The 23141-nt window shown below is 54.9% G+C and overlaps 1 protein-coding gene across 10 annotated transcripts in view; it reads right to left on the bottom strand.

Annotated features, from left to right (window-relative positions):
- BAIAP2 (BAR/IMD domain containing adaptor protein 2) overlaps nt 1-23141 on the bottom strand; it is a 48575-nt gene that overhangs the window by 21900 nt on the left and 3534 nt on the right. For all 10 annotated transcript variants that reach the window (XM_040582165.1, XM_040582161.1, XM_040582160.1 and 7 more), the window contains exons 2-6: nt 17377-17452; nt 15287-15373; nt 3889-3950; nt 3497-3568; nt 3029-3166 (exon numbers count right to left, since the gene is read on the bottom strand). In XM_040582165.1, the coding sequence (XP_040438099.1) occupies nt 3029-3166; nt 3497-3568; nt 3889-3950; nt 15287-15373; nt 17377-17452 (435 nt within the window). The remainder of the gene's footprint in view (nt 1-3028; nt 3167-3496; nt 3569-3888; nt 3951-15286; nt 15374-17376; nt 17453-23141) is intronic.

A 23141-nucleotide genomic window follows, 5' to 3' on the forward strand; every position in this document is an offset into this window, starting at 1 on the left:
GGTTCTGATCAGTCCCGTAGAGCAAGGAGCCAGCACCACACTGGTACCCTGGCCCAGGTGAGGGCTGTCCTCTGCCACCCAGCAAACCAGAGCCTGAACGGCCCCAAATCTCCTCTCACCTTGGCAGAGGCGAGATGTTATCACACAAACCAAGTCCTGGAGCCCCCTTAAGGAGATGCCTCTGCCACCACACTCGTCTCACCCACCCATCTCACATACAGGCAGCAACAAGTGGTGAAAAGGCAGAAAAGAGCAATTCTGCTTCCCATAGCATTAAATACGGATGGAGATGATGACAGAGCATCAGAGTCCTGGCTGCCAACTGCTACAGTGGCTTAAATGGATGAGTCTTCAAAAGAAGAGTAGGATGTTATTGCTTTGTTGAAGGAGAAGATGACTGATGTAGCTACCAGGATGTTTCCACCAACAGCAGCTTCTCCCATTATGAGACAAGTAATCTGCAACAGCCCATTAGAAGAGCTGCATCCAGTTCTTGTCTGATCGGTCTGTGGTCCCCAAGTACCAGCCTGATGAATTCTTCAGCTTCCCACAAGCCTTCAGCAGCCTCCTCAGAGGTTGCCAGGGTTTTTACAAGCTGGCCACAGGGGTGGCCCTGGGCCAGCTAAAACCCACCCACATGCAGCAGCTCCTCAGGGTGAGCCACACGTGGTTCTCTGCTTTAAGCCAGTTGAGAAAGGTTTTTAATGGAGCGAAGCCCCACAGCACAACATCAGCAGCTCCTGCCTCACCAAGCCCCGCATAAGGCTCCCTCCTCGGGCCAGTACCAACACCCACATAGCTCCAAGGCTGCACAGCCCTGGCAGCAACCCCCTCTGCGAGGCAAAGGTAAGAGCAGCATTGAGGATGGCCCAAGACACCCTCTTTTTCCACTGAAAGGGAATACCAGCACCGCAGCCAGCAGAGAACAGAGGGAAAACTGCCCTCATGGCTCAACGCAGCAATTTAACTTTGTATTTTGATCTAGGAGGAAAATAAGCAGCAAGCAGTTGAGCAGTCTCATAGCTCTTTAAGCTCAAAAGCCATCATAAGGCTTTTTCAGAGATAAGCGCTTCCTAAATACTTACTGCTGAAAGATTAAGAGAATGAAAGCCTGATCCTGTTTCCCTGCCCAAAGCGGCTGTGCTAACAGGACTCCCCCATCCCTGCCACATCACAGCAGGAGGATCAAACCGTCGCTCCTCTCCCAGCTACATCGTGCCAATCGCTGGATGGATTTTCTCCTCCTCCAAGTCTGGGTGTGGGATGGGGATCCCTGTGCAGTGGCAGCCTGGGGCAGAGAGGCAGGAGGGGTGGCTCTGGCAGCAGTTTTGCTCTGTTGTCCCTATCAGCAGCTTTCATGGGTGGGGGATAACAACGGTGGGATCCCCGAGTTTCCCCACGCTCAGCTGCATCGCCTAACAGGGCTCCGCTCGCTCAGCAGGAATTTCAGAGCAAGGGCTTGCGGAGACACCACTGCTCAGGAGGGGCTTGAGCTGCTCAGCCCTCAAGAACATGCCAGCCCCCGCCTCAGTGGGCAGGACCCCCGGGCTGGGGTGCATGGGCTCTGGTCGAGGGGCTGCCAATGGGCATGAGCTTGGTGACTGTGCCCCAGCTCACCATGGGACCTGCACACCGAGCTGGGGGGGATGACTACAGGTACGTTTTATTCTTCAGTACTCATTCTGATTCACACCACCGAGAGAATGACTGATTTTCCAAATTTTAGTGCAATTAAGAATGTCATTTCCCCAGCACAACCTTCATGTTAACTATCTGCTGATGACTTTAAATGCCACCCTGCACGCAGACCCCATGAGCCAAGTGCCACCCGTGTTCAGATCCCCTTCAGCACACAAGGTGCATTGTGACATGTTACCAGCCCGCAGCATCCAAGTAACAGATCTTTGTCCCAACATAACACACGCTGTCGTGCTTCAGAAACAAGACTAGCTAGTTTCTGGCTTCAGGGTTCGCCTTCCCCTTTTCAAGGCACTACTCACACCACAGTCCTTCGGGGCTGTAACGCACCTGTACTTGCAGCTGCAGCAGGTTTACAGGTAGGTGCATCAGTTACTCATTGAAGTTTGCCACATTCAGCTGCACTTTTGGCAAAGCTCAAACCAAAGGTTGCAGACTTCAGAAGACACAAGCTCCTGCTGCAAACCCACCAGCAACACCAGTGCTGCAGCCCCTTGGCATGTCCTGCTTGCAGCCCTGGCACCACCAGCACTGGCCAGGGATGTGCCCTGGATGCTCTTCAGTGAGATCCCGACCCCAACACCCCCCCAGAGGGAAACCCAATGCCCCAAACTTTAAAACGTGCCCACCCCGCAGCACCAACCCTCCAGGCAGGTGCCGAGGGACCCCAGCCCCACACTGCTGGGACCCAATTAGCAAACGGCACGTGGTTGGCGAGGGAGCCCACACCGTGATCACACCACGGTGATTCACCGCAGCCGCCCCCGGCCTTCGCTGCCACCCCGGCACGCTGGGGGAAGGGACGCCCCAGCAGCAGGCACAGAAAATATTTAAGTACAACACCATCCAAAGAAAGATGGATCTGGCACAACACAATTAATGATCTTTTTGGGTTCATTCATTAAGCAAAAAAAAAAAGCCCCAGGAGCAGTGGATCAAGCAGGGTTAGTCACCACTGCACCGCCCAGCACATCTGCCATCAGCGGAGCTCGCAGCCTCCCCTTCTGCACCGTCCTCCCCCAGGGCAGCCACGAGACCAACCCGCTCCCATTGCCGGCTGCCACCCCCTCCCTGTCACACCTCCCACACCCCACCACGCTCCCCTAATGCTGCTGAGCCTGCTCCTCCAAAGAAAACTGCGAGCCCTTATCTAAAGGCTTGCAGGAGCTGGGCCACCTCTAGCATGTGGTGCTGAGCATCTGCTATGATGACAACGAGATGCTCATCCCCACGCTGCACTGCACGAGGACAATGAGATGCTTGCCCCCCTCGATGTGCCAGCACAAGGTTGACAAGATGCTCGTATCCCCACCACCACTCAGGGTCCTACCTGCAGCTCCTTGTCAGAGTACTTCTGGGGGTTTTTACTGCCTTGGCTCTTCTTCCGAAGTTTCTTCAGCTCTGCCTGGCACTTGTCGAGCGAGTCCCCCTTGCTTCTTTGCTCCGTCTGGTATTTTTTCAGTGCAGCCTGGATGTGACAGGAGAAAGCTCTGAGCAGCCAAACCCCTGCCTTGGCCACAGCTCCTGCTGCCAAGGGTCAGCAGAAGCAAGCAGATCCCCCCACCCCTGGGAGAAGTGGGATCCCCATGGCCCAGAGAGCAAGGAGGGGCTGCAACAGCCTGACATCAGCTGTTCTGCAAATGGTGATGCGTGTGATGGCCGGGGACCCACCCGTAACCGGGGGCACAAGCAGTGTCTGGGCATGAGCATCCCCGAGCAGGGAGCCGGGCAGCAGGAGGAGGAGACGCAGAGATGCCCGAGCCCACGTTTGTGCTGCTGGAGTGCACAACTAACTCACACTCAGGTACCGGGAGTCCAGCTCCACCTTCTGCTCCAGCTGTGTCAGGAGCTCGTTGTGGAAGGACTTGAGCTGCAGGCAGAAAGAAAAAACCATGGTTCCTCAGCAGAGCTGGCAAACCCTGCGCAGGGAGCACCGGGGCAGGCAGGGGAGAGGGTCTCTACAGAGAGCAGAGGCTGATGGCAATGAGGGACAGACAGACACTCAGAGAGGGACCCAGCAGGGCAGAAGTAGATGCTCAAGCAGACCAGACTCTTTGCAGCTCAGCAAATCTGCTTCAACAGGGCTGGTGTTGCCCGGACAAGACATGGAAAACCATTTTGCTCAGCTGCAACCCTGGCAGAGACCACGGCCAGACAGAGACCCTGGCACACCCAGGCTGGGGCACTCACCATCTCCTCCAGCTGGTTCTGGATCTGCCTGTGGACCTCTGCCATCTGGAAAAGCACATCTCCTGCAAAGACAAGATGCAGGGAGGGGGCTTGAGATACTGAGCTCGGGATGACACCCTGGGGCTGGGGCAGGCAGCACCCTGCTAGCATGGGGGGGTCCACAGACAGACCCACAGGTGCTCCTGGAGGACCCCCAGTGCCCACCTTCAGGGAGCTGTAGGTGAGAAGATACTCATCTAGGACAGTCTGACAAACACATACACCTTCTGCAGCATGAAGGGAAACAAGGACAAGCAGCAGCGGGACCCAAGCACTCAGGGGCAGCCCCGCTTGCGACCTGCCATGCCAGTGGCCACCCCAGCTACGGCACTGCTTTACCTGCTCTGGAAAGGAGCCAGACAACAGGACCAAGAAAGGTCCCTTGTCTTGAGCCGACGGTCCCGATTTGAAAGGAGCAGGCAGAGACAAGGGATGCTGTGCTAACAAGAGAGATGGGATTAAATAGCAACGTTACAGCCAGGAGCTTTACCTGATGCTCTCCTGGCTGCACACAGCCCATCACCAAGCGCAGAGCACACACATCCCTCTCCCCCAGAAGCGCAGCAGCGCACAGATGCAGCCCTGAGGCTCAGCCCGGGCCACAGGACACAGCTGTGCACGGAGCGAAGCCCCAGGTTGATATTTGCCTCAAAACCACCGGATCCGTTCAACCTCGGCGGCTGAGCCGCATGCGGGCAGCCCTGCCCTGGGCCAGCGAGCTGGGCAGCGAGGGCAGAGCCGCTGCATGAGGCTGCTGCGAATGCCAAAGGTCAGTCCCACAAAGGGCTGCCACGGCCAAGGGATCCCAGCTCTGCTTTGTCTCTTCCCTTGATTTTTCTTTTCAAATGCAGAATTCATCAAGTCACACACCCACTGTGATTTTCCTGGGAGGAAGGGCAGTGTCCTGCCTCAGCAAAAGCCCCAGCACAGCCGGAGCCAGACGCGCTCTTGGGAGCTGCGGGAGCGTCGTTTAGGAGCCGCCAGTGCTACCGCTCCGCTAAAAGCACGATCCATCTCCGGACCAGAGCAGGCTTTCAGGCAGAGCTGAGCTCTGTCAGCTATTCGTAAGGACTAAGTTAGGAAGCTGTTCCTTCCAGCATGGCAGGTTGCAGCTTCGCAGGAGGCTTCCAGCCTACATGGAGCTGTTTGTAAACTGAAATCCATGAGCCGTGTCTCCGAGCTGCTCCTGTCTCAGGACTCAGCCCCGGGAGGTCCTGCAGTCAGAGGTGGCTGGTAGCTCCCCCACTCCTACACCCACAGGGGCTCTCCAAAAGGGAAGCAGAATCCCCCATCCCATCCCAGAAAAAACAAAGCAGGTTTTAGTGTATTTAGAGAATGAAGGAAAATGCAAGTCCCCTGCAGAGGCCAGGTCCACCCTGGGTTCCAGGACAACCGCATCCTCTGCATGTGGAGTCAAACCTCAGCGAGACTGGGATTAGCCAAACCAGCGTCTCGCCAGTGGAAGGGAACCATTGGGACCCTCATTCAGCACAAAAACAGATGGCATGTGCTGGGCCAACCCCAGCCCACCACTTGGCCAGCCTGTCCCTGGCACACCACGTGCCTGGGCCATACGCCAGCCAAGTGTCAACACCGGCTGACCGGGAACAACCTGGCCCAATGTTTCTTTGCTCTTGTGGCTGGAGCAATTCGTACTTTGTACCATACATTGTGTCTCAAAGCCTTTTGCAAACATTAAAATCTGATCCCTTTTTGTCCTTGGCAGGCACCAGCCCCCTCCACCACGGGTCGATGCACTAACAGAACCGGCTCTGGCACCGGCCAGTCCTCAGCCAGTGCCAACTGGCACCAGGGCCACTGTCCCCCTGTGCCCCCCACTCAGCTCCGAGAGGATGCAGGGACGCACAAGGCATCCCACAAAGCAGGGAGGTGACCAGACACCGTGGCTGCAGCTCCGCTCCTTTGCCGGGAGCAAACCATGTGCCCAGATCCCTGCAGCCACCGAGACAGCTATAACTTCTACAGCCGTTTTGCAAGGTGCTGAGCAAGGCAGAGCAGCCCCCGGCGCTGGCGTGGAGCAGGCAGCTGGCTGGGCCATTACACGTCTGCCGCCAAGATCTTCACGCATGAACAGGGAGGTCCGGGCAAGGGGTCACCACCACAAGACCGCCAGGAAATTGCTCTCCGGTTGGGCTGCGACAGCTCAATCATGGGAAGTGCACAAATTCCCACTGCAAGGAGGCAATGACGTAACACCGTTGCTTGGCTGAGATTGCTTTTTCAGGAGTGTATCAATGCAAGGGTGGCTCGCTTATTATTTTCAAAGCTTGCACCACCCCCTCTCCCTTTCGCTTCCCGTTTGCCTGGAGTGGAAACCCTGGCTGAGAAAGACAGTGCAGGGCTGGCTCCTGTGGCCAGAAAGCCCCGGGCCAAGTCCCAACTCGTGCAGGGACCAGGCGCTCAGACGTGACATCCATATCCCCTAATGCAGCAGCCGGTACACCCAGCACCAGGTCTCTGCCCCACTGTACTCCTCGCCCAGGGAATTAACCTGGCCCCAGCAGCCAGGGCGGTGCATGGTGCACCTCAACAGATCTGCATCTTTTTGTTTAGACCTTGTCCTCCACCATCACCTTCCTGGCACAGCATCCCTGCTGCATGCTGCTCAGCGCCCCAGCCCGGGCAAGGGGACACAGCCACCCCCACTGTCCCCACCGTGGCTGGTTTGCTGTGCCTTCACCGGTGGCACGGCATGGCCAGCCCGGTGCCAGGAACGGTGCAAGGTGAGCATGGTGCTGCAGCTGGTGTGGCGCAGGAAGGTGGTTGGATGCCTGCCCGGCGCTGGGCTGTGCAGAGGCATGAGCTTCCTCCAGAGCCTCTCCCCGGGCTGAGACAGCTCCGAAGGAATCAGCTCCAGGCTTCCCGTGGCCTCTGCCATCGCGGGGAGCCCACGTGGGGCAGCAGCAGGATTTGAACTAAATCCCTTAAATAGTAGCTGCAGCACCGTGTGAATTCACATACGGCACCTCCGGCACCCCGATACTGCCACACCACGAGCTGCTTCACCGCTGCAAAAACCCTCTCGACCTCGTTAGACATTAACAGACATTTCATCCTGAAACCGCCCCGACTAACCCAGCACGGCAGCAGAGGAGAAGTTAAGCTGTGACTAAGAGATTCCACGGTAGCTGGAAAGCCCAAATATTTCAAACCCTGGCTGGGAAGAGGATCGGCAGCATTGTGCTGAGATACCACAAGGCGTTTGCAGGGCTGGGACCACAGCACACGCCCCAGCAGCAGCACAGACGCCCACGCCACAGGCGTTTTGCATCACCTACCAGTGGGATTTAAGTTACACACAATAATTACTGCTGCGCAGCAGGGCAGAGCAGGGCAGGAACTTGGGTCACAGCTTAAATTGTGTACAGAGCATGAGCACCGTGCTCACCCTGCTGCCAAAATGCACATCCCATAGGTCAAGAAACCCATGGCTCATCATCTCACCTGAGCCCAAAAGCAAAAATAAAGACAGGGAAGGGCAGGACAGCAGAGCAAGGGTTTCACCTGCCCGTGCTGGGCTCACACGCCTCTCTGCAGGCTGCAAAGCACAAACAGGCAAGGAGGAGCTGCTATTTATGCCTGACTCACAGTATCGCTCTGGGAGAACTGTAAGGGCTATTGTGGGCCCTTCCCTACCACACCCAGCCAGGAGCAGGCAAACAGGTTGTGCCACATCCCTCCCACTGCTGCCGGCACCGCAAGCCCTGCGCAGGAGCCAGCTGCCCCTCCAGAAGGCAGAGCAGTGGGAGCCCATCTCACAGGGTTTTTGCTTTTGAATTTCAGAGCCTAAAGATATTTTTTTCCCCCTTCACTCTTGAGTTAGATATGAGCCATTTTTAATAAAAATACCAAACAATTCATTGGCAAAGGAGCCAAAGCGCCCCGAGCCAGAACATGTTGATGCCTGAGCAGGGCTGAAGCAGCCCAGCCTGCCCTGCAAGGGCAGCAGGAGCTGGTCCCCAGCCGCCGGCCACCGGCTCCCGCTGCCACTGGCATCAGCTCGGAGCAGGGATGCGCCGACAAGCAAACAGCGCTTCCTCCTCACCAGCACGGCTCCTTGCTCCTCTAAGACAGAGGAGGCAGCACCATTGGAGTCACTCGCCACCAAGATCACTTGCTTTGGAGATTCAAACCCCAAATAAAGAGCATGAAAGGATGAAGCAAGGAGCCCAGGGGCTCAGCTCCTCCACTATTTGACACTGTGCTGGGCTTCCTTCTGTTGCTTTTCATTAAGGCAGACGAGGAAAGGTGACTGTGCCATCAAGGGAAGTAACCAAGCTGGCAGAAAAGGTATATTAGCTCATTAATGAGAAAAAGCAACAGACAGTAACAGGGCAAATTGTTTGAGCTCCAAAACCCTAAGAAAAAAAATAATCTGCTTTTCAATGGCTGGTTAAATGCTGTTAGCTGAATCCTTTGATGCCCAGCAAGTACTTGAACCCGCGTGGGGGGATGTGCCCATACCAGCACGTACCCAGGGCAGATGAAGATGTGAAAGCACTGGGTGCCTGAGGACCCTGCCCCAGACACTGCTCTGACACAGGCACCCATCTCACCCCTCCTGGACTTTGCTAAGCACAACGGCCTGCTGGACAGGAGAGCTCCATCAGTTTGGGGGCTTTCTTTGGGAGTGGGGTGGACAGCATCAACCTTGTGCACATTATTAACAAAGCATTGCTTCAGGGTGGAATCCTGCCCCGCCGGACTTGGCAGAGCAGGGCGCTCAGCCTAGCAGTTACCAGTTCCCCTTTCAGCACCAGTTTCACTCCATTTTCCACCAGCTGCAGCGCTGCCCCCCACCCCCAGCTCGGGCACATCCCTGCTGCTGCAGGGCTGCCTCCCCCTGTCCTGTAAACACCGATCGGCAATAACTCTGCTCGCACATCACAGAGGGGTTTGGGTTGGAAGGGACCTTGAAGATCATCTAGTCCAAGCATCCACCGTGGGTTGGGACCCCTCCCCCCAGCCCAGGTTGCCCCCAGCCCCGTCCAGCCTGGCCTTGGACACTGCCAGGGATGGGGCACCCACAGCTGCTCTGGGCAGCCTGGGCCAGCACCTTGCTACCCTGACTGCAAAGAATTTCTTCCTTATATCCAATATAAGTATCATGTGCTGAAGGCCTGATCAAGCCAAATGTGAAGCAGAAGCGCGCTGTTCAGAACTTCTGCAATTTTTTCCCTCTTCCCTCATATTAACATGTCTCTATCCAAGTTCAGACCCAGCACGTGCCACGGACAAGCCCAAGCCCCAGCAAGAAGCAAGTCACAGCCCAGCCCCTCACCCAGACAAGGAGGTTCTGGCTTCAACAGTGCCGACACTCCACTGCAGGGCAGCCCAGGGAAGATCCCGGCGCCTGCAGCGGGAAGGATGCAAGCGCGGGGAAACAATCGCCCCACTGCGCCGATTCGTCTATTTCCTCTTCAAAAAGGTTTCACTTATCACAGCCCCAAAGAATGGTACCAATTTGTTGATGTTATATTAGCAACTCATCAGCATTATAACCATCAGCTCTGTTTGCAGCTGCTGCTTTAACCCAGCTTGGCAAAGCTTAAAACATTTTATTTATTTATTGAGAGACAAGGTAAAAACCAAAAAGCAAAAGCTTCCTGAGGCACCCTGACTCAGGCAGGTTCAATGACACATTTCAGTAATTGGTTCCCTCAGGCTGAGCAGTTGCCATTGACGATTTTACTACGGACAGATTAAAGACCTGGGTGACCTGCGATGCCCCACGTTCCAGCAGCCACCCTGGATGCCTGCAGATCGTGTATCTGTACCATGATGTACAGACCAGCGAGTCCCTTAGCGCCCAGCTGCTCTGGCAGCAGCTATATTGGTGGCGCAGGATTAATTAGCAGAGAACACAACTGCACAGCCCTCACATTCACCAGCCTGCAGGCACCCGGCTCAGACCCACCTGAACCCATCCAGCACACCAGTGGCCCCGGGAGGGGAAGCAAGCACCTCCAGGACCCAGGGCTGGCCACACAAGAGGCTGTGCCCCTTCCTACAAGCCTGCCAAGCTCGCAGCACTGCCGATGGACATCAGGAGCCAGCCCACAGACACACAACGGCCCCTCCACCCCTCCCCAAAGGCTGGAGCATCCCTGCCGGAGCACATCCCAGGCACGGTGCCTGGGCACACAGCAGGTAGGCATCCGTGGGAGATGTCACCACTGAAGGTGAAACCCAAATGTTCCACACAGCTGCTATGCGTTAGAAACTCCAGCCAGGCAACATGCTCGTCACAGATGCTCATTTAACAACCCTCCACCATTACTTACCCAAACACAGGTTGGTGAGAACAAGCCTACTGCTATGGCAGTCTGCTTTTCGTCGCAAGGTTTGAAGGCAGTGAAAAGGCAAGGCAGACAGCAGCAGAGCCCCTCTTTCTGAGGCAGGCAGCAGTTTTTAAGAGGTCTTTCTTGCATTTCTGCACCCTTCACAAGCCCATTCCTACAGGTGCCTTCCCTAAGAGAACTACACAGCTTGGAGGCCAAGTGCTGAACTCCTGGGAAAATTTCTCGGGAAAATTAGGCCTTTTAACAGAATCACAGGTGGAAACGCAGGTCCAGAGCATCCAATTCTCCACCAGCACAAAGCTGTTACCCAAAAGCCACTAAGTGCATTGTTAAGTCCAATTTTGAAATGATCAAACAAGATTGCTGCTGCTCTCCCACCCACGAGCTCATTGACCCAGGCAGAGGGACCCCACTGCAGGGACACCAAGCCTCATCCATCAAGCACAAGGATTTCCTGGAGCTCAGCTTCACTTTTTCTGGCTGCTGCTCTGGCAGGATCCCAGTGGGCATCGGGTGCCACAGCCACCACCGACCCAGTGGTCCCCCATCACACACCAAACACTGCAACAACCTTTGACATTTGCAGGATCTATATCTGCATCTCTGCTGCTGCAGGAAGCATCTACCCAAAACTGCAAATCCAATTAACAGATTAATCCCTCTATCCCAGAGGATTCAGTGCAGCAGAAAGCCTCCAAACCACGCCGCCGCCAAGAGCGGGGCCAGACCAAGGAGCTGCAGGGAGGGCAAGACTCCGAACTTGCCCGGGCAGCCACAGGCATCCCACCAGGCTGCTCCGCTCCTCACCAGGAGCCACCATGCTGGCCGCCCCGCCAGGCTGGTGGCACCCAGGTTCTATGCAGCATTGTGGACAGGACCAGGCTCTGTGCCCAGCTCTACCCTGCATCCCTCTGCGATGCTCATCAGTGCTTTAACAGCTGTACAGAGACAGTTTAAACCTCTTGAAGCCCAGCACCCTCCACTGACACCAAACAGCTGGACCACGAAGGTGCCACTGGTCCCAATTTTATTCTGCAAGTTGTGGATCAGAAGCCACTGCCTGCCAGCAGCTCCCTTCAGCTCAGCAACGGCCAACTCACCACTGCACGGCTTGTCCCTTCGCAGCACCACGCTCCAGCCAGAGCAGCTTTCACTAACCCAGGAGGACCTTCAAGAAAACCAGCTGCTAAACAAAAATCCACCTCTAGCCCTGACGGGGTGTCATGCAGGTGCTGCTCGGCCCCAACACCCCAGGGTGCTCCCAGCCTGCTGGAAACCACCTCCAGCCCCACTCACCAGGCACACACTTCCTTGCAGAAGAAAATCCTTTCCCATGACTTTGCCATGGCCTAGTTTTCAAGTGGGACAAAAGAAACTACATTTTGAGCAGCATCCAAGGGACCTATGCAGGAGCCAGACAAGGGCCGAAGTCACCCGAATGCTCACACACGTGAGACAGGAGCTCCTCGGCAGCACCTACAAACCATCCCCGGCCCGGAGCAAGCCTGGAGCAACCTTCCCCACTCAGACACCAGCACTCCTGCTCTTCACACCAGCTTCTCAGCTTCCCAAAAGCCACCACTGCAACCACAGAACATGTGAACAGCAGCATAAGAAACCTCTCTTGAAGAGGAACTGTGGGTCTAACCCTCCATGTGCCAGAAGCTGGGCAGCAGCCTGGAGAGCAGAGCAGGGAGGGGAGCAGCTTCCCTGCCATCCCTCCTGGGAATGCCACCACAAGCCAATGCCCGCTGCCACCGCTGCCCCGGATCAGCCCCCCGGGGCTCACTCCCCCAGCCCACTGCCAGAGGGGTCCCACAACCCGGCTTCTCCCCCACTGCCCGCACAGCACCGGGGGCTGCTGCAGGGCACAGAGCAGCTGCAGCTCCACCAGGCACAGGAGGCTTCCCCAGGTGGCTGGAAGCATAAAGCTGCTCAGCTGACAGGGAACCGCACGAACTGGCTCACGGCAAACCTCTGCTGTGCGGGGACAACTGACAGCTACACCTTGGGTCTGGTCAGGGCATCACTTTAGTTAAAAACCCCCAAGAAAACAGACTTTGAACATCCCAAACCTCAGCAATGGGGTTCAGACAGAGGTATGCCCCCACCAGATGCTCGTACCCAAAAACTCAAGCCACAGAGCCAATTACAGCTCAAATACTTTATTATCACCAGATTTTCCATTACGACCCAGGATTATCCTGTCTACACACTGTCGCTAAAATCTGATGGAGAATTTACAAAAAATGTGAAGTGCTAAGCAGCTGGTGAGCAGAGACCCAAGCTGGGAGGCAGTGCACTGGCAGCCTGGATGTTTTCAGCATGACAGATGTACAGCACCACTGCCATCGGAGGAGCCTGTGTTTAAAAAAAGCCAGCACAGAGCCGAACAAGCTGCGCTGGACAGCCAGCACGTGCAGCTGGGGACCAGCACTTCTCCAGTGCCCAACTTCAAGAGCAACTCCTTAGAGTCACAAGTGCTACTGGAGAGGTGACAGCAGGAAAACATGACCGGCTTTGAGTGCCAAGAGCCGGAGCAGCTCTCCTGGCACAGGACAGCCTCCAAGTGCCCACTCAGCTCCCCAGGGTGCTGCAAACCACCCGCAGCTCCCAGTCCCCAGCCGTGCTGCATCGCCCGGGGGGTGCAGAGCCCTCCATAGTCACCCCAGCACAGGCAGCATCACTGCAGCACAGGCAGGAGAGCCAGAGCACAGATGTGGCTGCCTTAACCACATGTTAGACAAGGGGTCTGCAGTATTTCAGGTTCTTCTGACATCTCCTGTCCCAGAAATGAGATCAGAAAAGCATCCACATTTAGAAAAGGGAAACAAAAACCTCAGGTTCTTTTCTATGGAGGCTGGGAAGAGATGCAAGCTGCAGTCCCAATCAGAGCATCCCAGAGTCCTGCCTGGCATCTTGGAGCAGCTTTCCCTGTCCTGCTGCTCATGGTGGAAACCACCTGCACAGGGAGGGAGCGGCAGGGGCACTGCACTGATGGAAGTGGCAGTTGTGAACGTCCTCACTTGCTGTGGCCTCTAGTAAGAAATGAAACAACACAGACCCCAATGCCTCTTTCCTCCTTTCAAGCACTATCAGCAATCACAGTGCAGGGACTGATAATGCAAAGGTGTTCCCAGGAAAAGCCATACCTTTGGTGAGCACAGCCACAATCTAAAGCATTTTTTAGCCCCTGTTTACACATCCTGCTGGGAGGGGGGTGTGTCCCCAGCTGTTATCAGCTCCAGTAAACTGCAGCCAGAAATTTTATCTTAACTTTCTCCTGCACGGAGCAGCTGCCACAATAAATATCAGCAAGATCAACAAGGCCAGGGGCCCGAGGAGCAGCCGCTCGTCATGGCTCAGGGCAGAGCAGGAGCTGCCAGGATTTGCCCTTGGATGCGCTCACACCAAGAGTGGAAGGTGCAGTAACGTGGAAACATTTTAACCCCCCAAACACTTGAGCCATGCAGTGAATGCACATCAGGAGCCCGCAGGAGGGCATGAAGGATGCCTGCTGTCAAACCACCAGCCTTAGGCAAGGAAGCAGGACCACCAGACTACCCCAAAGCTAGGTTTTAAGTGTGAGCAAAGCCTTTTTTTTGGGCTTTTTTGTGGATTTGTGGTCCTCAAGCTCCTGCCCTCGCCCAGCTGAGCCACCTCTGACAAGGCTTCCCAAGCTGTCACCTCCAGGAGGACAGAGCTGCTGCACCTTTCACCCTGCCAGAGGGGGAAGTAGCCCCCAGTAAGGTCTGCACAGCCTTTACAATCTCAGTTGCTGCATGCAGTGCACACAAGGCTTTTGTTTTATTTATTAAACAGAAACAGATTGCTATAGGCAGCCTTAATCCAAGTGATGGAATCTGTTTCCATAGACACTTACTGCTTCCCCATCAAAATTCAGACACAGGCAGCAAGCTGTGCACGGCCGAGCTGGAGCAGCCTGTGGCTGGGGGTAAGTGGCACCTGAGACAGCACCACCAAAGCCTGACCCCTCCGAGGGGCTGGTCACCGACAGCTCCATCAGCTTTAGAGTCATTTCAGCTCAGCCTCTTCTCTGTTAATTGACTGCCTCAGAGAGATTGTGTTAATGAGGAGTTTGCTGTCTCCTGGCGCCGTGATATGGTGAACCAGACCCGCAGAAGGGGCTGAGGGGAAGAGGGGTTCACCTGGGACTGCAGGGGCAACGAGACCAAACCCCATCCCAGCCTTACAAGAGCCTTAACAAGAGGCAGCAGCATCCCTGGGGGAGGTGGAAGAGCCACCTTGAGCCACATCTGCGCAGATGCGGGGCAGCTCAGGGGGAGATCACAGGAGCCATGTCTGAGCCATGGGGAAGCTGGAAAAGCAGCTCCCAAATGACTTACCAGAGGAGTAAGTGTTAAAAAATAAAAAGGGAAAGGAGACACCAAGCATCACAGCTCGTGATGTCTGCCGCAACTCCCATCGACTGAGCAAGCACGAGTCCCCAGCCATGTGGCACAGGGAAGCTGCACAGACAGCATGCAGCAGGTCCTGCAGCAGCTCTGCTGTGTTCAGGGGGGCTCAGGGTTAAACGCAGCCCCCACCGCACACAGCCTGAGCGCTGGGTGCTGCCAGGAGAAACCCTGCTTTGGTACAGCTGACCTGTCCCTTGCCCACACCGCTCCTGCTCCCCTGTGTCATCCCTTCCGCTCCAGAGGATGAGGATGGGCAGCACCACCTCAGCCCCCAAAGCAAAGTTGGTGCCTTTGCAAAGCACTTGCCTTTGCAAAGCAAGACAAAAATGTCAGCAAAGCTGCTTTCTGCAAATGCTTCCTCTTTGCAAACACCACAAGCTGACAGTGCCCCAAAATCCTGACACTAAGAATAGCAGGCTTTTTTTTTTTTAAAGCTACATTAACAGCAGATACAGAGGCACTTTTACCATTCACATAAGGCAGTATCAACTCCAAATTGAGCTTGCTATCTCCATTGACAGCAAAAATCTAGTTTCATTCCTGTGCTCGGAGTGTGCTCCGGACTGCGACTCCATTGCAAGTCCATTGGTGACTTACCCAATTCTTTAGATCCCTGGCTTTCACTGGCCAACTCTCCCATCTTAACCAGAGCATCAAAGTATCCTTTTGCTGCATATGTCATACCTAAAAGCATAAAAAAAATGCAGGTTATGTTCTCTTTAATGGCTATTATAACTCCTGTGGCACTGAATAGATGCTAGGCACTAAAATAGACATTACTTCAAAGGGCTTAACCCCACAGGGAGGGACTAGACAACAAACAGAAGAAAAATGAGTGAAGAAAGAAGAAAGCTTGAGCAGCGAGATTACAGGGCTATTTAGGAGAAAAAAGGAACATGCAGGACCTAGGTGGTTTTCATTCCAGCGTAACCATCAGCCTGCGTAATGCTGCTTAAGAAAAATCACTGTGGAATAATTGAATATCACAGACTTTCATTATAGTTCAGTCTTGTTTGTTGACATTCCAGCTACACACTCCACTTTAATCAGATAAGCAGGGGGTTTCCTCTAATCACAAGAACATGTTGTACAGCTTTAGCTCAACACCATCAAATTATGTGCTGAAGCCTCTTCCAGCATGATTTACTGATTAAGACACTTCCTTCAGATGCCCCCACAAGCTCAGAGATCCAAAGTAAAGGATGACCAAAGACAATTTTAAAAATTACAGGAAGATCTTGGTCTTCAAAGCACATTCACAGCAGGGATGAGAGAAAAATAGAAAACAAGTGATCATACTGGTTATCCACAAAATGCTGCAGTTACACTGTGTCCAGCTTAAGTGGTGATAAAACAGCATGTTACAAACGCACTCCACTACCCGGGTAATTAAAAACTGCATTATTGGTATAACGTTTCAGAAGAACAAATAAAAAGCAGTTCCAAGCGCAGCCTCTTCTCCCCTATCTCCTCTCCTCCCCTCCCTGCTGCCCGCACCCGCTGCAGACCCAGCAGGGAGGCAGCAGGCAGAAGCACCCCCAGACCCGGAGCCCCCTGCCTCGTTAGCATCATTAGGGATGGCTGGGAAGCGCCGCTGCTTGTAAGGGTGCATGAAGTGCCCTATCCCTGGGGGATCAGAGTCCACCGCCCCTGTGCGGCCAACCGGGACGGACGGGCACTTCCCACATTACAGCCAGTTGATCCATTAAAAAAATCTAGTTAAAAACTGCCAGAATCAGGCAGCAAGCAGCATGACGGGGAGCACCTGTACCTGCAAACAGCAAGGGGTCTGCACCTTAGGAGATCCTCACTGAGCCATCCAGGAACCCTTTGACGTGTGGGAAATAACATTTGCCCAAGGCACAAAGCAAGGCGGCACAGATCCTTCACAAAGGTCATATTGCAACATGGGACACCAAAATATTTTTTTCCCACCGACTTAAGACTGTGACAGCCTCCCCCCTTACAGGCATTTCCACTGAGCCAATTAAAAAAATAAAATCCAGGAGACTTGCAGTGCAGCTCTGAAGCAAGCAGAGCCCTCCCCAAAAGCAAGCAGCTGCCTGCAGTCGAACACAGCCTGCCCTAAACCTCCCCAGGACCAAGCTGAGGGAGGCCCAGGCAGTACGCAAAGTCATTTTAAGTCAAAACAGTCCTTTTTTTGGTTTTCATCAATTCACAGTTTTACTTTTGATCACTTAAATCTACGCCTCCCTGATGGCTCCCAATCGGACCCTGTGCTCCCAGCCGAGAGCTGCCACCAGTATTTTTAGGTTTTTCCCTCTCTTCCAAAGTGTTCTGGGCAATTTGAACATTCCAGTAACACATCTTTTAAACAGAACTTAAAAATCTTAATTATAAATATTTTAAAATAACATTTAAAGAGAAACTGGTTGGAAGTGTGTTATCCAGCTGTCGCCCAAGCTTTTATCGCTTGAATCCTTTCCACATCCGTGGCCACAGCACGCACGTGCCTCACGTGTCCTAATGCCGTGAGCTCTGCATCAAGGTCCAAGAACCATCTCCCCACTTTCCTCCCCTCATTCTCCTTGGGAACAAAGAGCATCCCAAGTCTGTTTTCCAAGCTTCCCTCCCTTCCAAAGCCACACTGTCCAGCCAGACCCTCACCAGCCCCGCAGCCTCCAGCATTTCCACAATAAATGCGTCAGCAGCGCAGTTTCACTTACTTGCTAAGGCTTTTTCATAGGTCTTCCCCATAGAAATGAAATTCCTGAGGCTGGGATTGAACTGCTCCATGATCGTCTAAAGGAAAAAGAACATCGCCGGGGTTAGCAAAGATGACCGGGAGCTGGACAGAGCCGCTCCGCACCCGCCCGGGGCAGCCAGCTTTACACTGAGAGCCTCCAGCAGACCCATGTATTGCAAATAACACACAAAAGCGACTAAAGGGCAAGCACCTCGTGATCTGGGGCACGTCAGGAGCCAGGGATGAGGGCAGTGCAGGATTCACCCAACGCCAAACCCAGCACGGCTGTAAGGGCTGCTGAACACAGCCAGGATGGCAGCTGACGGCAGCAGCCCCTGCTGCGCCTCAGGCCATGCCTGCTCCAGCCCCGGAGAGAAGCTCCAGCAGCTGCTGCAGGCACTGCCCTGGCAGGCAGAGCCGAGCCTGGCGCGGCCGGGGGGGTGATGCCCCAGGTACCCTCCCTTCATCCCACAGCTTCTCTGAGGGCCACCAAACTTGGGTTTTGAACACCACGAGGTAGAGGGTCAACAACAAGGTGGCTCTGCAGCATCCCTGTAGGAGATGCCTTGTGCAGGTGCTTCACCATGAGAAATAAACAAATGCCCCAACCATGAAATTATCAGATATGGCAAACAGAACCATAATAACACCTCAGGCGGCTATTTGAGACTGCAGGCAACAGCCCTCAGAGCAGCGGCAAAGTTGACCTGAATTCCAGGAGATGATGGCTGGTGATGTCCTGCTCCTGGGGCACAGCCCTGGAGAGCAGCATCACCTCGGTCATCACAGACAAGCAGGAAGGGCTGAAGAGCAGTATCCAAATCATGCCCAAGGAGCCGAAGCCCGAACAAAGCTACCATCGTCCCCACTGAGCTGGTCCCAGCCACGGCTGAAGCCACACGCAAGGAATTACACCTCTGTCTCAAAGCACTTGGTGTCACTTTCCACCTGCCTATAGATGCATAAATTAGGGTGTCGGTGAACACCAGAAGCTCTGTCTGACAGCTTTTCCTCCCTCGCTTTAAGGTCCTTATTTAAACACGGAGGGGGGAAGGCATAATCGGATCACAAAGAAGAACGGCTCTTTGTACTTGGCACAGCCATGGCTGGCCCTCCCTGGCCAGAGCTATTCAGTCCCCGGTGCCGATAGCATCTCTAGAACCAGACACCGATTCCCAGGCCAGCTGCGGCGGAGACAACAGAATCTCCATTCTCCCCCCACAAATCCCACCTCCGGACCAAGCCCGGCTGCAGCGGAGCAGCCCCGGGGCCAGTCCCAAGCCACCTCAGGGACGCCCCTTGCCCTGCCCCCACAGCCCCCCACCAAAGGCACCGCCAGGGAATGGAGTTTAATGCCTAAAGGTCCCCGCGCAGCCCAAGCGTCCCCCCCGGGAAGCATGGGCTCTGCAGCCCCATGCTGCTGGCAGCGTCCCATCCCGGGAAGGGGAGGGAAGATGACAGACAGACACTTATGGCGAATAAGCTGATTAAGCATCTGTCACCTCATCTGAAACTGGCCAAACACTATAAAGCTCATTTTCTGCCAGAGGCATTTTTATCCCGAATTCCTGCTGCCTGGCCTTTGCAGAGCGTGACAGTTCAATTTTCTTCCGCGGGTGCATGTGTGCAAGACTCAGCCAGCACCTTCCCTGGCTCAATACAGCCATTTTATAGTTTCTGTGAGCAGGAACCTGTGCAGGACACCAGCTCAGTGTTCCAGCACCGAGGCAGGGCATCACCTAGGCGCTGGTATTCGTCGGCAGGAAAAATCCTTTTATCCCTCCAAGGAGCATAGGGCAGCAGCCCCGCTCCCGGCTGGAGCGGTGGGCTAAGGATGGCTGTGCCGAAGCACCAACCCACCCCAAAAGCCACCATCCCACCACCCCAACAGCTCTCGGTGCTTTTGGGTCTGCCCCACACCACCACACAAGCCTGCAAAGAGCAGAAGAGGATTGCAGAGTTCTTGCAGGCAAGCACGAGGCTAATGAGAAACTTCAGTGCTAATTAAGGCTGCAGGTCAAGCTCCACCGCAGCACGGTGTGAGGGAAGCTGCTTTGGGGCAGCACAGAGCAGTTTAGCGAACACGCTCAGCTTGAAAGGAGAAAATTAACCTGTAGCAACAAGCCACATAGTGAGTTGTTTTCTCTAATTGTAGGAGACAATTGTACAGGAGTTAATTAACACCAATGACGACTGCTCCATCCATTCAATGTCACGTTTAACTTTGGTCAAAAAAAGTAAAAAAAATCTACCTGTGTCGCCTCAGAAAGGAGCTGGGGTTGCTGCCCAGGGACAGAGCCACAGCCACGTCCCCAGCACCAGCAGAGCCACGGCTGCAGCCTTCTCCACGCTCCAGCTCAGCCTGAGCAGTCTGAGGCTGTGTAACACTTAGGCAGAAGAAATATTGGCAGAAATTCTGTGGGGAAGTGATTTTTAAACAGTTTGCTAGGTTAAGTGCAGTGTTTATGTATATGTATGTATACATGTATATAAATAAAATTATTTTTGCAGCAGCAGCTGTGTAAACATATCTTCCTGAAGTACGGAGCTTAGTGAATCGATGACAGAACAGCACCTGCAGACAAAGCGCCGGTGACCAGCGGCCACCCCAGTGTGGGGCAGTGGCACAGATGGGTGCAGCCAGCGATGGAGAGCAGTGCCATGCCCGAGGGCTTACGGCCACCGAGCTGCTCTCTTGACCTGCAGGACTTGTGGGGTGGGAAGGGATCAAGGAAATCCCCTTCCAAAATTCAGTGCATCTTCCCCAAACCGGAGGGAACCAAAGCACGGCTCAGCGCTGGCTGCTGCTGGCACCGCTTGGGGCAGGACCCTGCACCCCGCCGACCAACAACCAGCCACCTTAAAGCAATAAATATAGGGACAAAAGCCCCCCGAGAGGTCCCACTGACCAGCTGAAGAAGGGGGGAGGCGACCGCCTGCCGGCCAATTGAAATTCACCGAACCTCAGGAGGAAGTTTGCTGAAAGTGAATGTTTTTTAAGACATTGTCTGGAGACTCCAACAAAAACAGCCAGGCAGGATGAGGGCACTGAACAGGGCTCTTCACTCCAGAGATAAAAACGGAGTTTTTTCAAGCCTTCTTCTCACTCTCAGGGTGGGAAGGGAAGGTGACTCCAGAACTAACACACCTTCACATCCCCCTGCCAGGTGAGAAGCTGAAATACCAGCAGCTGCTCAGGAGAAATACTGAAAAATAAACATTTTCATCACAAGACAGGCTTAGCAAGCACTCGCTTCCCGCAGCCGGGTCAGGCAGCGGAGCAGCCCACGCGGCAGGGAGGGCGGCAGCACCGCTCCCCCTCGGCTGCCAAGGTGAAGCTGGGCTTGCAGGACACTACAGAAAAGCTAATATTCAGCAAAATTCTGGTAATGGAAGCAAATCTCGTTCTCCCTCAAATTTTGCTCCATCAGCACCGCCCACAAGTTGTTTGCCTTCCACACACTGGCTGGGCAGAGTTTAGAAAAACACAGACAAAAACCCCCTGGCAGCTAAAGGTTGAAAGGGCTTTGCTTTGTTCCACTGCACTGAATTCCCTGGGTAATACCACTCAGCTCTCTGGGATTGGCACAGCTTTATTTAGCTGCCAAAAATGAAACTAATGCAAAGCACAAGGTCTCCAGGACACAGTCCTACTGAATGAGGGGGGAGAAGAGGCAACAGAAAACGAGGTCCCCGTCCCTCCCCTGAGCGCGCTCCACGGCAAGGATGTACCAGCTGCTCCCACACCGTCACAGCCCGCCCAGAAGTAAAAGTTTAAACCTCCCCGCAGACAAGCTGGAAGTGGAGCTGGTTCAGGTTGTACCAGGTTTCTCCTGCATAGGACAGACCTGCATGACACCTTCAAGGCTTGAAAAACAATTTCAGAACAGGCTGCGCAGCCCTCCCCAGCGCCATCCCCGCAGCCGCCCGGGCGGCTCCTGAAGCCAAACAGGCAGCAGCACGGCAAGCAGGAGCCCCCGCGCCCCGCCGAGGCAGAGGATGCTCAGCAGCTGTGCTCTGCTGGGCACCCAGGCTCCGCACCACCACCTCCGCACAGCTGTGCCAGGACCTCATGCCGCACGGCTGTGCTGGGCCATCTGCGGTTATGGTGCCAGACTTTGTGCCCTGTCCCCTGGCCGTGCAGCAACAGGGCAAAGGGACAGACAACAGGGGATTGAGGGGGGAGGAGGCTCCTAGATTTGACCAAGGGATGAGCATCACCATGACTGCCTGGCTGCTCTCCCAGACAGCCTGGGCAGTGCTGCTGGGGACATCCCAGACACCCTGGTGAACACAAGTGATGGACTCTGAGCTAACCCCCACCTCGGTATTTTCCCGCTACCATTCCTTGCTGCCCCCACGCAGTGCTAAGGCACAATGGCTCCTTGCAAGACTGACGCTGCACACAGGCACGGGTGGCCTGGGCTCAGCCTGGCACCCACTGCTTTCCCGGGTGACTCATGGGTGACAGCAGGACCTCAGGTGGCCATGACAAGTGCCATCAGAGGGGGTTGCACCATGGGATGCTCCACTACACCAGTCACACAGCAAAAGTGGCTCAGCTATAAGGAAGTTTTGTTTCTAAATGGGTCAGTCCTGCTCCTCCTAGAACACCTTTGTTATTTCTCTATTAATATTTAATTCCCAGACAAACCCCAGCACTGCCTCCATCTCGGCTCACCCTGCCTCACGCCATCAGAAGGCAGCCCTGTCATTTTAAGAGCCAGGTTTCCGCTGGGAGGGAAACCTCGCTGGACTTGTTAGCAGGGCTGATTTTAATTGCTTACAACACACCCACCTTACAACCCTGCCACTGGGAACATCCCCATCCATCCCCTTCCCTGGTATCTTGGTGCACCGTAACACACAACAGCAGCAGCGTTTCACAACTGGAGCTGCTGACAGCTGCGGTGCCACATCCCTCCCTCGCTGCTGGCAAGCCCACCTCCCCAAGCACTCCCCAAGCTCGCCGCAAGCCAGCGGGACCGGCCACATCGTTGTCCTCCGGCTGGGGTTCTCACGAGGTCCTGCCCCAGAGCCAGAGGGCATGACCAGGGCTCAGCACAATCTTTCCTGGAGAAAGAGCTCAGGAGCAAGAGAACTGGCAGGGGGAAGCAGGGTCCCCATCTAAAGGTATTTAGTTTCTACTGGCTGTCGTGCCAGAGGATGAAGGGATCCAAGTTTCAGGGCCAGAGCTCTGAACATCCTTGTAACCAGGGTCTGGGCTTGAAGGGAACTGGAAGGAGGACCTGGACGGCACACAGCACCCCCGGGCAGCACCCTGTCAGTACCCACCAGCAGTCACCCTGCCAGGCAGCCCTGGGGCTGGGACCCCCGCTGCTGAGCTAGGAGCATCACCCAGCCCCGGCCCCTTCCCTGCAGACCCCCCGCAAGGGGCTCCACTCAGCCAAAGGCTTCAGCCCACAGAGCTCGGTGCAGGAGATGTCTGACATGCACTGGCCTGCGCCGTGCCCTGCAACATGAGCAGCACGGGAGTGAAGCCTTGGCCACGAGCAGATTCAACACAACCAGGCACGGAAGGCAAAGCCGGCGGCTGCCTCCATCCCAGCAAGCAGCATCTCTCATCAGCAGGAGCTGCACAGGAAGCGATCTGGAGCACCTTTGGCAAGTCAGGAGCTACCTGCTTGTAACAGCTCTCAGTCAAGAAGTTTCAACAGTCTAGAGATGCAGCGTCTCAGCAGAGGGCAGAGACCACGCACCCAGCCTGCAGCAGGACGGCACGCA

The sequence above is a fragment of the Falco naumanni genome, chromosome 1, assembly GCF_017639655.2.
Source record: "Falco naumanni isolate bFalNau1 chromosome 1, bFalNau1.pat, whole genome shotgun sequence".
NCBI lineage: Eukaryota > Metazoa > Chordata > Aves > Falconiformes > Falconidae > Falco > Falco naumanni.